General features: G+C 45.3%; 1 protein-coding gene across 2 annotated transcripts in view; it reads right to left on the minus strand.

Annotated features, from left to right (window-relative positions):
- Positions 1-8,686, minus strand: part of PLA2G12B (phospholipase A2 group XIIB) — a 170,242-nt gene extending 161,556 nt beyond the window's left edge. The window contains exon 1 of one of the 2 annotated variants that reach the window (XM_086922284.1): positions 8,144-8,686. In XM_086922284.1, the coding sequence (XP_086778410.1) occupies positions 8,144-8,363 (220 nt within the window). In that variant the 5' untranslated portion in view covers positions 8,364-8,686. The remainder of the gene's footprint in view (positions 1-8,143) is intronic. The other variant, XM_086922285.1, reaches the window with a different exon arrangement.
- Between the last annotated feature and the right edge of the window lie 8,123 nt (positions 8,687-16,809).

Consider the following 16,809-nt stretch of genomic DNA (forward strand, 5'->3'; position numbering starts at 1 on the left):
GGGTTGAATGTTGGTGAAGATAACCGGAATGTGTAATTGATCAACATTCTGAACCTATGAATCGCACGTGATAATAATTGGTATGTCGCCTTTGTGCCTCGGAGTCATACTATCTTCCTAGTGAGGTCGTTATCAGCACAGAGCACTGCCAGGCTGTCACAATAGTTCTGTAATTGACTCTGCAGATGGCTGATAACTGTGAGCGTTGAGCAATTTATTGATTAATGAGAATATCTGAATAAGTCGATCTCCAGCAGTATTGATTTCCCTCTTGAAAAGTCTTTTTCTGAGTACGAATATTGAAATCATGATAAAAAGAGAATATCAGAGAGGAGATTTGTATGTATGTCTGTAGTGCTTCTAAAGGCTTTTTTCACACTAACTATAAACAGAGGCAAGACAGTCTTACTGACAATAGACAATGACGTCAAAAAGGTCAGGGTGCAATGGGAGAAAATATCACTCTCCTTGTTGTGCATGAGCGAGGACCATTGGTTTCACATTTCAGTTGGATCAGGCACAGATAATCATAATATTTTCAAGATTAGTTAATCTAGGTGAGATAGAATATATTGAATGTTATGATCCAGCTATGAACGCCTTACATAGGATAGGTCAAATGTTTAAAACATATATGTCCGGATTTACTATAGTTTTGCTCAGGTGGTCATTCACGGCAAAGTGGCGCATGTAGTGCAGATCAATTTTTACGCACAAATGTTTTTCTGCTGAAAGTCTCTACAAGCAAGGCGCTAACAAGTATTACATAGTTGGAAAATCCTGAAAATGTATGCAACGTTCGTATAACTGGAGGGAACTGCAAAATCCTACAGGAGGCTGTGCAATCCAATACCTACTAAAGTCATCCAAAGTAGCACAACCTACATTACACAGAATACCAACTCCAGATAGAAACTGGTGCAAGCAATGAGCAAAATGAAGGTAGGGCTACTATATCACATGATCTTGCAATGCGAAATTAGTGCAACAATTGGAAAATATGCTCATCATACAATGTATCCTTGGATATCCTTCTGCCTGAAGATAATTGTACTCAAGGTTATGATCGAGTGCAAAAGTGCAATAAAAAAAACTATTTCAGTAGCTTTGCGCTGTGGCATAATAGCAGATAGATCATGTTGTGCATTGCTCGGCATAATTTGCGTTTATATCACCAGTGTTGTAATCAGCCCACACGACTCTCAGTAAATGTGTTCCATAATGTGAAGAATTTGCTGCATTTTATAAGACATTTTCTGAACTACTTGGAAAGACACCATGTCCCTACAAGGATTACTTCAGGTCAATTTCCAACTAAGGCAATTGCCAGGTAATTCATGTTGCATTATTACTGTGGTGTGATGGAACAGTTACACCGTCATGGTGGCGATTAGGCTCCTGGTGACACAAGCCCTCCTTCTTTTGACCACATATGAATCCTTTCCGTGCTAAACAACCCCGCTTTCCATCTCCCATGCATAAAACGGTGTGCGGGGAGGGCTGCCTGTGGCAAAAGGTATGTTCCAGACCTCAGACATCTCTAATGCACTGTCTCCACTTCTGTGTCACTCTTGCTCCCTGACTGCATAAATTCTGGATAAGTTCTGGACACATTACAATGACTTGCTGTAGGGGGCGCTGGGGTATTGGAAATGAATTCCAACACCTTCCCTACTGTTGCCCAAACTGGATTAGGAATATTAAAACATACTATTCCTAAATCCAGCGCGCCCCCTACTGCAAGTCTTTGTAATGGTTCGCGATGTAAATGCATCGCTTACTAACAACGCGTTGTAAAAGCATGCGATGTATTACATCGCATTGTAATGTGCTATATTCGTTCAGGGCACCACTGGCCATTCAGGGACTCCAGAGCCACAATGGTGGAAGCTGGGGTTGCTTGCCTCTGTTGTCCCAGGGTCAATCATACTATGGTGCAGCAAGCTGGACCTAGTACAATCCCTTCATCGCTTGACTCTCAGTGGTAGTGATGGCGAGTAGTCACAGGCTTCTCAGAGAGGTAGAGTGCAGATTTTCAAGCTGAGAAATCAACAATCACACAGCAACTCAATAACGGATTGTCCAAGCCAATGCTTGTGTTTGTTAAAAGAAAGTAATTTAATACACACAGAAACCTTAATACTACACACTACATGCCACAGATTCAAATGTTTCACCATAGTGGTGCAAATGTACCTTCAGTTGGTAGACACCCCACCCTTAATTCCCTCACTCTCTCCCTTCACCCAGGTGGGAGTTCTGCCCTGGGCAGGTCTTAGGCACAAGTCTAGTGCTATCCCCTTAATTGATTTCATTCTCTCAAATATTTGTCCCAGTTTTCCTTATTTCATCACCACACATTTTTGTTTGTACTTCGGCCCAGGCAGGGACCCTCAGTGCATGTCTACCTTTCTCTCCCTCTTCCAAGAGGCGACAAGCTCACTGTTAGTACTTAAGAAATCTGAAGTCAGTTAGCAGAGGCCACCAACTATAGTCTGGGAAGGCATGCTGTCTCAGGCATTTTCTCAGGTCTCCAGCTGGTTGCAAGCCCACTTCTGGGGTTCGAGTGAGTAGGGATGGTGGTTTGCAAGGTTATGGGGCCACCTTGTGGCACTCTACATCAGCGACTGTGACCCCCCCCCCCCCCACCCCCCCCCCGTTGCTCACATTGCTGAGCTATCCACACAGTTCGTTCAGATGCAGTCCAAAGTCACAGTGGCCCAAACCGATGGCACATAACTTCGGGATGTGACAGCTGCAAAGTCCGCTCGGACACAACTTCACAATGTGTCAGCAGTCATTTCTTTGCCTTCCTTGGTAGATGTACCCTCAAGCTCCAGGGCCAGCTGCTTCTACCTTGCCTTAGACAATCACACCTGCTGCAGAGTTGACATGCACCTTCTGTCTTTTAGCAAACAAGATAGACTCCAGGCATTTCAGGTCAATGGGACAACTTCTTCCTTCCAGATGATGTCTTCCCACCTATGTGAAACTGGCTATAAGGCAGAGACCTGCTTTTGTTGCATAAAGGTCCTCTTAGTCCTCCGGGGTGGCCCTCCCTTCCTTAGTCAAAGAGAACTGGGAACTGGAATTGTGATGCTCCTGACAACAGGGGTTAAGCCTAGAGTAACCAGGATAGAGGCACAAAGAGATGTAAGTTTTCTGCAGAGGCTATCCACTGTCATATTAAACTGTTATCTGGAACGGGACAAAAGGTTGACCTCACCTTAAGCACCCTTTCCACTAAAAACAACAGAGAATATAGCTCCATCCTTCACCATCTATCAAATGGCAGTGCTCTGGAAGACTAATCAGCAGCCCCTCTCAGCAAAAGAATCTAATAACAATTTTAAAGGTAGCCCTTTCTCCTCTTTTCCTACTTCAGTGTCTAGGCCTCCTCCCTCCAGCTGTAGGATGTCAGAAATACACTCACACTCTCTGGGAAAACAAGTTCACCTCCATTAAGGGCATATGAAAAGGCCAGGGGCTTCATCGATGGAATCAGCTAGTTTCCATTATTTTAGTTTGCTCATACTCATGATGTATGACCCACATATGCATAATATACACTAAATATGTTAGTGCTAGGATCTGGTACGTGCAGAGAAGCAGAACATTACATGAGTGGGCAAGTAACTCCAGTGACACAGATAAAAAAGATCTGGTCACAACTACCGATTCATAAAACATGGGAAGCTGTCACCATTGCTCTACATATGACAGAGACGTTAATCCACTCCACGTCAAAAGAGAGCACACTTGATCCGCCTCTCCAGGTCAAAAGATTGATGATCCAGCACCTCACTCCTGTCAAGTGACACACCTAGGCCTTCAAGCACACACTAGATTAGCATGAGGCTGGGGCTAAAATCAAAACCCACAGTACCAGATACTAGCAGTCAGGCAATCAGGGTGGAGTAATATGATTTTACATCATGTAGGAAACATTCCCATCCAAACATCTGGAATTAAGTATGTCAATGTATTGAATATGTCTATGACAAAGAGAACATGTCCGTATTCATTAGGCAATAAGAGGGGTTTTCTTTATGTGATGAATCCTACTTGGAACCCTCACCCTCCCATACTCATGTAGTAACTTTGGTTGTTTTGCTAACTCATCATGAGCTCATTTGGAGTAAGGTTCCATCAACAGACAAAATGCCACTTTAAGTGCAGGGTCTAGTGGTCCAGGGGCTAATCCATTCATGCAAGGAATCTGAGTTTGACATGATGGCCAAAGGTTTGCTTCCCGGTGGGTCCACACAGACTTTCATCCTTCCAAGGTTGATAAAATGAGTACCAGTGAGTTGGGTAACTATAAACGTCTGTTAAACGCTACAACAGGAGAATGTGTGCTTCAGAAAACACATATCAATCAAACAATCAATCAATCAATCAAGCATTTGTTAAGCGCGACTACTCACCCATAAGGGTCTGAAGGTGCTGGAGTTGGGGGGGGGGGGGTGCAGATTCCAGTCCATTAAGGAGGGTGCCCATCGAAGAGCCAGGTCTTGAGGTCTTTTACGAAGATGGGAAGCGATGTTGTCTGTCTGAGGTGGAGTGGAAGGGCATTCCAGGCCTTGGCCGCGAGGAAGGAGAAGGAGCGGCCTCCCGATCTGGTTTTTCTGGTGCGTGGGACCACTGCGTAGAAGGGCGGGGCTGACTGTAGGATCCGTTGGGGTGCATAGAATTTCAGTCAGCTGTTCAGGTTTGCTGGTCCGGTGTCGTGGAGGGCCTTGTGTGCGTGGGTGAGCATCTTGAAGGTGACTCTTGCCTCGATGGGGAGCCAGTGGAGTGTGCCCAGGTGCTGGGAGATGTGGCAGTGTTTTGGCAGGTTGAGGGCCAGTCTTGCGGCGGCGTTCTGGATGTTCTGTAGCTTGCGGTGAGGTTTTTGTTTATTCCGGCGTAGAGTGCGCTGCCGTAGTCGAGTCTGCTGGTGATCAGGGCGTGAGTGACTGTCTTTCTGTGTTCAAGGGGGATCCATTTGAAGGTCTTACTTAGGAGGCAGAGGGTGTGGAAGCAGGAGGACGAGACTGAGTTGATCTGGCGGTCCATTTTTAGCTCGGAGTCCAGGATGAATCCCAGGTTGCGTGCGTGGTCCGTGGGGGGGTGGGCGTGTTTCAAAGGGAAGGGGGCCACCAGGTCGGGGTTTGGGCCCATGATGAGTACTTCCGTCTTGTTGGTGTTTAGTTGTAGGCAGCTGTTTTTCATCCATTTGGCGACGGCTTACATCCCTTCTCGAAAGTTGTGTCTGGTGGTGTTCGGTTCGTTGGTTAAGGAGAGGATGAGTTGAGTGTCGTCTGCGTATGACAAAATGTTGAGTCCGTAGGGTTAAGTTTGAGTGCATACTTCCAAAAGAAGAGGTACAGTGCAGATTTGCACAGAGTGATGCTAAATCTAAATGCACCACTTCTAAATAAATATGTTGTCTAAGAAATACAGTGTTGTCCATATTGGACCCTTGATCCTGTTGCAATCAATCCTGGAACCTTCATTCCATGACAGAATAGTGTATGGTAAAAAAAAGGATTTTTTGCAGCGCGTGCTTTGATATATGGCACCAATGGCGTAACTTCATTTTTGAAGGTAAATCTGGCGAGACTAACTAAATTGCAAGAGTTGTTCTTCTCTTGTTTGCAACTAAATTAACGCAAAACAAAGTATTATGCAGGAGAATAATGTATTGCAAGCGAGTAGCGAAGTAACAGCTCTACTGGGCTTGGCGCAGCTGTGCATAGACGAGGACAGTGCTGACATCTGAGGGATCTTGGTTCCAGAGAGAGTTCTGGGCAGAGAATCATCTCTCCCCACGTCCAGTGAACACAGAGTTGGGGTGGTGCTGAGGTGGACAGACGTGAGAGGCACGCAGGCGCTGTTTTCCTGTCAGTGGTTCTAGGCATAGCATATTAGTTAGCTTTGGAAAGCACAGGCATCAATAGCGCCAGCTCCTGCATTACACCTCTGGAACTTCAGAGATCCCAGAGAGCAAAGAAAATAATTATTACTCAATACTCATCAACTCTTTGGCCTTTCTGTTGAAACCGCCAACAACAGTCTGCCAAACTGTGATTGGAGACTAGAGTCAGGAGTGGAGTTCTGAGACATTTATTGGACGGGGATCACATGTAATTTCACAGAGTTCACTGACCCATCACCAGACACCAGCAACCCAATGAAGTTCAATCACCAGAGATCAGAACCTTTATTGACATTTTGAAATTCAGACCCAAGACCTGGGCATTAGGTATCCCGAAGCTGCTGTCCTGAATCCATGCTCTGGCACACTTGTGCTGTGAACTTGAGACAATCAGTCATACGCCAGAATTCCCCCTTCTGAAAAGACCAGGGTCTGAAATAGTGATTGGCACATGCGCTGCCCTCCAGGCTTCCGGCTCAGCAGTTCTTCTGCGGGGGCACCAGAGCAGTCGTGCGTGCAGGAAGGTGGTGCTGTTTATGCCTCTTGTCTTGGCACTTCTAAGCTGCACCGCCATATTGAGAGGCACACTGGCACTACAAGTGACAATGTGGACTGTCATATCTTCAGTTGGGATGGGTTACTCGCATTCCGTCTTGGCTTCTGTACTTGTCATGGGATAACCTTACCACTGCAACCAGTGGGAGACCCAATATACCCTTGGAGGCCTGGGCGAAGAAATTAGTAATGAGTGATGATGCCTACAAGGGATTTCATTTATAAATTTCAATCAAATATTAATTATGACTCGTTATTTGGGTGTTGAACTCTACTTAGTAGTTCAACCTGGAATAAATCTAAACACCAGTACAAGTATTTGTATCTAGAATATTCATCTAGAAACTCTAAGAGACACGGGTATATCCTGTTTTCAAAAATACACAATTTTAATGTAGTCAAAAGGGTGCATTCAGAAACAATAAAACACCATGATGGAAGAAACATAAAAGAACCTTCTATAGTCTATTGCATCTACTTCCTCAGCATTCATTGCTTTTGCGGAATTGTTTCCTATTGTTTTAGATTCATTTTCCCTTGATATATGCATTTGGAATAGATGTACACACTCATGATTTGTAGGTTATTGTATGTTTCCTCCATCATGGTGTTTCATTGTTTCTGAATGTACCCTTTTGACTTTTGATTACATTAAAATTGAGTATTTTTGAAAAAAAGATATACCCGTGCTTTTAGTGGCGCATCATTGATACTTCCAACCAGGGCTGCTACAGGTTTTTTTTACAGAACTAGATGGGCTGCTACAGGTTTACTAGAGAAGTGCCCACACTCTCACACAGAGCCTCTGTACATTGATAATAGCCCTCACAGTACCAGCACTATAACATATCTGTGATACTTTTAACAAAATGGTCGTTATAAGAAGGGATGTTATATGTACACTAGGGAGTATCGGACACTGCCAGCAAGTCGGCTCTACTTTCATGGAAAAGGCCACTTCTGAGCAGAAGCGCCATATTTTCATCAGAGGGGAAAGGCATTCCTGAGAAATGTCGCTATCATTTTAAGGGTAGATTCTCAGCCCTTCCTGACACTGTGCATCAAAGATGTGACACGTTTAAGGCTTCTGTTCTGTACTTTACAGCCGGGCTGCTGGGTATTCCCCCACTCCCCAGTAGTTCTGCTAAATTATTTAAGCACTTCTGTGCAGAACTGCTATTGAGGAATGTCACTGACTCGCTTTACTACTACACTTACAGTTAGGCAGACGTAGCCCTTCTCAGCAGTGTTCCTATATTTCTCATCGGCCAGTTTAGTGTTTTAAGTATGATTACTATACGTTGAATCAAAGAGTAGAGGCTCTTCTCAGTAGAGCAGCTGCATAATGTACATGAAGTATGCAAAAACTGATGGATGAAAGGCTTGAACTAATCTCGTCCACTCAAGACCACATCCCAGTCCATCCTTACTTTGCACTCCGTGTCACCTCATGTGTATCTGCACACCGTGTCACATCCTTTGTACTTGCACACCTTGTCACCTCAAGTGTACTCGAGGGAGCCATGCATTTTAAGACACAGGGAGATAGAGGCAGGTGCACTGCTTTGTCCCCACCATAGAGCACACTTCTACCTTCTAAGCAAAGTAAACGGTGTAGCTGTTTCTCAATCGTGTACATTGACCCATATGACATAGAAAGGGACTCACCATATCTGCACCGGTATTGGCAGACACCATTTCTCCCACCCAGCAGCTCCAGGAAAGAGTCAAAATACCCGTTGACCGCCTCGAACCCGCCTCGAACGGTTCCAAGGCCCCAGTCATCAGTGGAGGTCTCTTCAGTCGGGGGGCTTGGTGAGGCGTCCTCTGTGCAGCTCCCAAGGCAGAGCGCTAGGCACAGCACCGCTACTCTGGTGATCAGCGCCATGTTGGAGTCAGTCAAGCACTGATAGGTTCTTCTGGCACAAGAAGGCACAGTGAGGAGAGAGGAGGCTCCCGCTGTGAGCGCGCGGCTTCTATAATCTCAGTCGGGTGGACTTTACACAGGGCTCTGGTGACTGTGCTGAGGTCACAGCAATAATAATAATAAAAGTAAAAAAAACATGTTGTCCAAAGGTCAGACCGGGTGGACGTGGACCAAAGTTAGGTTTTCAAAACTAAACCATATGAGTCATGTCCTAAAAGTGACTCGTCTCCAGTACGGTACGAATCCCGTATCTCTTCCAGTTCCAGCTACCGAGCACAGGTTGTGTTCCTTTCTGTTTAGATACGTTCATTTGTCACAAGGCTCAATGTAATATTTAACTAAATTGTCCCAGGATGATAAACATTTCTAGGGGGCCGGGACAGGCTGGTCCCACACCGCACCGTCGTCGTGATTTCAGAAAGCACGGTCGGTAGGACTTTTGGTTCTGGCGTTCCTCTTAGGGTTAAAAGGGCACAGAAGATCCCACATAACGACAATATTATATTAAAGGGAAACCTGGCTGTTTTTGACTGTGAGTGGTGCGCTACAGCTGCAGCAAATCAAGTTAAAAGGCTGCCCGACCAACTGCTTTACTCCGGGCCAGACACAAGCAAAAATAGTTATAAATTAATTAGCAAAACAACCAAAAATTGCCAAATGGAAATATACTGTAAATCCAGCCTGCTCTCCTAGAATTATGCAGCTTTGCTCAACACGGCAGGCAACACAGATATTTTATGTATACATCTACGATATCTGCCAAGCGCTAATCCAGCAGGTCTAACATCGAAGTACCTTAAAACAATTTTAAATAAACTAGTCTACCTTCTTGTTGCTTTACCTCTAAACATGCATTGTTTGGACAAGTTCGGTCATCTGATAAAAGCAATGTTAGAATTTTTGCCGCTTAGGCGAGACATCCTATGAGGTTTTGATCTTCGTAGGTTATGGATGAAGTGGAGTTGGCATATAGGTGGTATGGGTTGCATGGAGGAAAGATGCTTTTGACCTTGTTTTTTTACAATGCCTTCATAAATATGTGCGCATACGTCCTTGCCTGGCTTCCACTGCAGGCCGCCTTGTGGAGTCACACACAAATACAGTGGGCCTCATTTATGAGAACCCTTGCGCAGCCAGAACGTTATTTTTTGGGGCGTTCCAAGGTGCAGGAGCCTGCCCCATATTTACGAGGCAGCACTATGCCACTTTTCTTGGCCTAATGCTGCCTTGTAAATATTGTTCCCTTTAATCAGTTTTCTGCATTAAAGGGGCGTGCAATGGGTGTAGCCGGTAGCATTTCCAGCAACATCCATGGCTTTTTGACACTACTTCAGATTCACGAGAAATCATAACTCTGAGGCAGCAACAAAAACTTACGCCTCCCCAGGGGAGGCGTAAGGGAGGCACAACAAGGAAAAATATATTTTTTCTCCTCGTTTTCCTTTTTCTATGTGTGCTGCATTCTGCATCAAACATAGAAAGAGGAATAAGCCTCTTGTGATTGTTTTTGTGCAGGAAGGTTTCCCGTTGTCGTCTGTGGCAGCGATGAGGGTTGTTTTGGTACTGTGGTTGTTTTGGAAACCTGGTTGCAAGTTGTCCAGGAGTTTCTGGCATTCTACGTGGTCAGAAAGTTGTCTGTGATGGTCTTCTCAACTATTCCAAGATGGCCCCCGCTGACAACACACACAGGCTTGCCATTTTCGACAGTCATGCACCGTTCCAAGAAGGTGGACACACACAGCACAACCGCAGCCCCGCTTCCGGTGACTCCCAAACCATTTCCTGAAGCTGAGCACTACAGTACCTGCGGGCATTCTGCACGCTCCCATCTACAAACACACAACAGGTCTTACAGGTACAGCACCTTGTGCCTTCCGCCACAACAGTGAGTACCTTTCTGGCTTTTACAATGCAAGCTCTTTACACTCCGAGTTGGGCAGACTGGTAATGGTGCTATTTTCTAATACAGATCGTTACGGAATGCACCCTCTCATATGACTCATGGGACTACTCTCTATGTCCCATAGGTAGGAGGTCCCTCCCCTTTCTTCTCTCTCCCCTTCCCTCGAGGCACAAATCACCTTTTAACAAAGGTGTTGCCATTATTGGAAATATACCAATAACGCTTGACTTTAAAACAAATTCAGAGCCTGCTTTAATTGTTAATACTATACACTTCTTCTGATACTTTTCTCAATACTTTCTTTAAAAAATACGCTAGTATATGCCATAAAACAAAGTTAAAGTGTACTAATCACCACAATAAACTTAACCGATGACTAATTGTGGTAACGTGTTGGGGTGCTTTCTTTCTCACCCCATACCTGTTTATGAATTTCGATTTTCTCACCACTGTTTAGGTTTCGACCTGGCTGTAGCACTGCGAAGCAGTGCTCCGCCCAGGCGAAAACTTCTGTTTACAGTATGGGGGACTTGAATCCGCCCCTTCTTCCATTGGCTAGTTCCATAAATGGAGGCTAGCCATTGGAAGAGATTGGCGGTCAATCACGCTTTCCCCGCGAAAACGCGATTCGGGGGCGTTTCCGTGTCTTTTTTTAAGTACCGCCCTCTCCTCTTCCCATTGGCTGGAATTTTACCTTCCAGCCAATGGGAAGGGGAGAGCACGAAAAACACGCCCCCGAATCCCTACATGCACTCCCATCCCACCCCCGTCCATTCATTCCCCTGTCCTCGCCCTCCCTCTCTCCCTTGTTTTTTTTGGTCGTCTCTCTCCCGCCCGCCCACTGTCCGTGTTCGATGCTGTCAGCGGAAGTCAGCGGAAAGTGTAAATGGGTCGAGAAGTTTAAAAATTCACCAAAATGTAGTTTGTATTTGTAGTTTGTATTTGTACTCAAACACAAGTATAAACATGTATTGCGACATATGACAAATAATAACAATACGCTTTCTTCTATGTACTGTCGTTTCCTACAAGTGGCCTATGTTATGATTGCTAAAACAGTCTTAAGATGGCCGCCGGAGGTGGGGCTCCGTGTCGCCCCGGTGTCTGGTGTCACAGGCCCCGCCCCCATGGCTGCCGCTGGACTGCATGGAATGCAGGAGATGGCGGCGGCTCAGCGGGCCACGGGCGGCTGGAGCGGCGTCAGAAAAGCTAGCCGGGGAGTACCTGGGGTGGAGGCACAACTGGAGCCCACTGCCGACTCCTAACGGAGAGAAAAGGTCCGCACCGTGGAAGAGGTGGCGGCAAGGGACTAGTGCGCTGGACTCGGGGACTGGAACCGCCAGCCCGCAGAAGCGACATGTACTTCTTGAGCGGGTGGCCCAAGCGGCTCCTGTGCCCGCTAAGGAGCATGGAGCAGCCTTTCCAGCTGCAGCCCAACCCGCAGCGCGCGCTCTTTGCCGTGATCTCCAGCAGCCAGCTGAGCGTCTGGAGCAGCCGGGTTAGTAGACAGTTCCGGTGTACACGCTCTACCTCTTTAGTGTCATTTGTAAGATTTGACGTTCGTTTTATATTCCCTTGCTGTGGCACAAAATGTCATCCAGTTTAACGTTCTGTTGTTACGTTCAAGGTCGAACATTTTTGTGATGCTAGATGAACCTTATTGCAACTATGCAATAGTTACCAAGTAGAACATCGCCATATAGGTATTAGCACGCAGGGACATGTTATGTATAGCTACATAAGATGGACAATGGGTGCGTTGTAGCCGGATGTATTGTTCACATAGTATTGAGGGCATGTGTCAGTGTCTCAGGTGGGCATCTGTGTACAAGCTGGGGTATTACTGTATAGCGCATGCAGGCGTAAGAGACAATGGCCATAGTAAAAACAAGCATTTACAATGCAACGGTTTCGCCTTTGGAAAAGTTTGAGCTATTGGCATTGTAAATTACATAATTTGTATTTATGTGTTGGTTTTGAAAACAGATAAATAAATGGCATTGTCATTTACATTGCCAATAGCTCTAACTTTTCCAAAGGCAAAACCGTTGCATTGTAAATGCTTCTTTTAAACTATGGCTTCACTTGCTCAGACATCTCCAAGACATCATATGGCCTACAAGCTTGAGGCCAGAGATATTAATATGGTCCACCCACCAGGGGCCATCTGGGTGTATTAAGATTTATACACCAGAGACATGACTAACTATATTCTATGTACTGTCTGTCTGTACCCTCTTCCCCTCTCCCTCTTCTCGCTTTAGATTGGACCACGACCAGGGTCCCACTAGTGGCACTACTTCATTTGAGGAGGCCATCTCAAATACATGAATACTTTGACTAACCTTTTCTTTGGTCCAGATGAAGAACTAGGGATCTCCTTCTGAGACCATTAAAAGCGCGAAACATGTCGTCCTAGTCTATCTCACTCACACATTTGCATAGCCACAACCCTTTTATTATTTTAACAATGACAGAGGGAACTCTCTTATTAAATCTGATTAACACAGATAACCTCTAGCCCTTTTTGAATTCACTCATTAGTCCACGAGCCCTACCTCGCACTCATCATATGGAGTAATAACAAAAAGAACTCCGCCAGAGCAACCCATCGGGGGACTCGTAGGACATTGCAGCGCCGACCCAAGGAGGAGCACCACCATATGATAAAGCATGACATCCCGTGGGATGTGTGAGAGCACCTACCAAGTAAAAGTCACCTTGACTTCCCCTCATGTCTCTCTAAAACGCCCCCCTCTGTCTTCTCTTAGGAACAGTGACCCTTCATTTTGATTTATTCATTATTTGGGGGCACTGGAACTTCACCGAGCTCCATGTTCCTCACTTTTCTTTTTTAGAGTTTATTTACTTTAAGCCATATTGCACTTCAGTCTGCTCTGCTGTGCAACGGATCTAATAAACATTGACAACACCAGTAGATCTCACACTGGCGAAACCTATTGGCTCTGTCAATGCTTATTTCTATTGGCTGTTTTTATGTATCATCATAACCCCACCGGAATGCATTTGGAACTATTTTACATCTGAAAAATACACTCTTTCATCATACATTTAATTCTGTACCCCAATGATGCATTGTATACACAAAGCAATCCTATTTTTTAATTGCTTTGCACTGTAGTAGTTGCTTTGTATTGCTTTTTTTCTGCACTTGAGTGTGAACATGAAAGCTATTGTCTTTGTTCATGCTTGTTTTAGAATTTAGAATGCTTCTACAATAATTGTCATGTTTATGTTTGTGGTCGTGTGGGTCAAAGTATGAATCAATAGTTGTAAGAATTCATGGAAGAGTGAGTGGATGAATGAATGGGTGAGTGCCTGGATAGGTGACGGCATGAATGGGTGAGTGCAAGGAAGGATGAATAGGTATGTTGAAGAGTGTTTATATGGATGGATTAATGAATGAATTAGTGCGTTAGAAATGACAACGCGGTCTGGTAGTGTTATTTAACCCATCAAATATTGTTCAATCCACAATGAACCTCTGTACTTTCATCTCGCCAGGACACTCTTGAGTATTTGTGCACAGTATAAATCCTCCATAACATAGCATAACATCTGACTGATAATGCATGGAATTGGATTTACTTATTTATTTTGAAAGTTTTATATAGCGCGAACTTCATAAACAACAAGGGTGAAAAAAGATCACAGTCTAGAATTGTCCTGCCAACTGATTAACAGGTGGTTGGGGAACAGAACAACGCGTATGAACCCCAAATCAGAGGAAGGTGCCAGTCTAAGGCAGAAATGTCTTCATCAGTAGTCCTTTGACTTCTTTTTTGAAGAAGACAGTAGACAGGTTCACCCTGACTTCAGGGGAAAGGGAGTTCCAGATCCTCTGAGCCGTCCCTGAGAGTGCTCGGTTTTAGGTCTTTAAAAAAAGTTTTTTTAGGTTAAAGTAAAAGGGAGCTGGCGCTTCTGGAGGCTCTAAAACCACAGGATAGTTCCAGTTTTTGCACAAGGTACAACAGTGTCTTAAAGTGGATAGCTTTGTGAGCCATGCATGCAATTTTTAGCTGTATCCGAGCTTCATATGGTAGCCAATTCAGCTCCCGCTAGTCCGGGGAGATGTGGTGGTATTTTTTAGTGCCAGTTAAGAGCCTCGCAGTGGAGTTGAGGGTAGCCCTAAGAGGAGCTGTCCTAACTCTGGGCAGTCAACAAAGTGTTGCACTACCATAGTCCAGCTTTGAGATCACCAATGCTTGAACTGCAAGCTTTAGGTCATGAGCAGGGAGGAAGGGTTTGAGCTTCCTAAGTAAGCTGAATTGGAAATGTGCTCCTTTGGTGAGTGAACTGATGTGCTTCTGCATGTTCAGGCTTTTGTCTAGAATGATGCCCTGAGATGATGCTGAATCTACCGGGTGCGCTCTTCAGTTAAGGGCAGTCAGCTGATTCAACCATTGCTCCATGACGAGGGATTGGTTGTAGGGTGAGATCAGTAGGAATTCCGATTTAAGAGCATTCAGCTTCAAGTGATTGCATGTCAGCCATCTTTGTGTTTCCAGCAGGACTGAATTGAGGGACTGGATGTCTTCGGGAGAGGCGATCTTCAGGTATAGTTGGGTATTGTCCGTATATATATGATAGCGAATGCTGGATGATTTTAAGATTTCTGTCAGAGGCTCTATAAACAGGTTAAAGAGCGTGGGGGACAATGCAGACCCTTGTGGCACCCCCAAGGTGACTGGAGTAGAGTGGGACAAGGATTGGTTCACCTTGAAGCTTTGGGATCTGTTCTGAAGGAAGGATTAGAACCAGCTTAATACCGGCCCAGACAGCCCCATCCTGTGCTCTAGGAGGTCAATTAGGTGATCATGTTTGACAGTATCAAATGCTGACGAAAGGTCCAGAAGGATCAGTAAGCACGACTTAGTGTGATCCAGCATTCTAAGCGCATCATCAACAATGTGCATTAGCGCCGACTCTGTACTATGACCTGGGCGAAAACCAGATTGGCATTGATCCAGGAGTTGGAAATGGTCAATGTGATGGCAAAGTTGGGCAAGCCCACATTTCTCCAAGAATTTTGCCAAGGTGGGGATGTTAGTGATTAGGCGAAAGGTAAGAAGGTCTGTGTGATCCGCATTTGGTTTCTTTAGGATCTGGGTGACTTGACCTGCTTTAAGGCAATCCGGAATAGCCCCTTGCACGAGAGAAGCATTGACAATTGTCGTCCAAAGAGTTAGTAAGGCGGATCTCACTTCCGGGAACAAGTTCGATGGCTAGGGGTAATTTTAATGATTGGAAGGTTTCAAGGTCACCAGCATTTTGTGTATAGGTTATTCATCCACGGTTTGGAACAGATTCCAGGATGCATTGTTTTTGAGGCACCAGGGCTGTGAGAGTTCAGTGATGAACGACTCTGAGGGACAAAGGGTGATCAGCGGCCCGCTCAAGATGTGATCATGGGCCGAGCGTAGTTCAGATTCTACCTTAATAGTCTTCTCCGTGAAGAAAACAGCAAATGCTTCACAGTTCGGCAATGTCCCTTGACCCGGGGCCGAGAGGTTAGGATCAATGTTCCCTCTAATTTTTTTCCTCTGTGGGTGGCATTGTATGGTCTCTGTGCACTGCAGCCAATGTTATGTGCGCCAACATAAGCACTTACCATGACACTCTCTAAATCAAATAAGGTGTCCATAATGCTCGCCCTTTTTATCAACTTAATAAAGATGAGCAATTGTTTCATGAGAACACAAAAATACTGTAGTTCCCTCTCTCTAAGTCCTATTTATCACAGTACAGGATGTATCTGTAGACATAAGCATACTCAAGTTAGTGTCAAAATCAAATTCATGAATCCAGGTTATGTTCCTCAGCTAATTCTAAGGGAGTCCTGCTTTCTGTTTTTACCATCTTACCTTATACTTTGATGTGGATAAGTATTCAGGTCGGTGTCATTCCTTATTAATCGATTTCAATGCACTGCCATGGTTTGCTTTTAAAATCCGCAATAATATAATACAGCTCTAAGTATACATGCCTAAGCCTAATGAGTTGACCTGTTGTTTTGCATACTATAATAGACCCACCTTTAAAAATGGAGCTTCATGTGATTCATTAAAAATCTCAAATCAGGCAGAGGAGCTTCGCGGACAACCAAGATGGCCGCGTAAGCTCGGAGCTCCGAAGACCCTCCGGTCCTCCGTATTGATCCTGTCAACTACCCTGTCCCACGACGGTGGGAATCAGTTGCGGTGTTGATGCTGATGCGGCGCCCGGTTTCAGATTGAGGATCCGAGCTTCCTGTACCAAGTTACACCGTCGGGAAGCCTGGTGACGACGACGCCATAGCTGCCTGGCATTGTTGGGGCGGTGTCGGAGCCTCTGTGCGGTGGCATTTCGAGTGGGACTAACTGATTTGCGAGGTCCGGCAGCCCTGCTGATCTCCCGGGAGGCTTGCTATTCCCTGGGGACGGTGGAGGGGCTTGTTGGTTTTGATCAAGTGGAGGTGGTGTTATTGGCTTGCCCCCTCTCGGA

This window comes from Lissotriton vulgaris, chromosome 5 (genome assembly GCF_964263255.1).
Source record: "Lissotriton vulgaris chromosome 5, aLisVul1.2, whole genome shotgun sequence".
NCBI classification, from domain to species: domain Eukaryota; kingdom Metazoa; phylum Chordata; class Amphibia; order Caudata; family Salamandridae; genus Lissotriton; species Lissotriton vulgaris.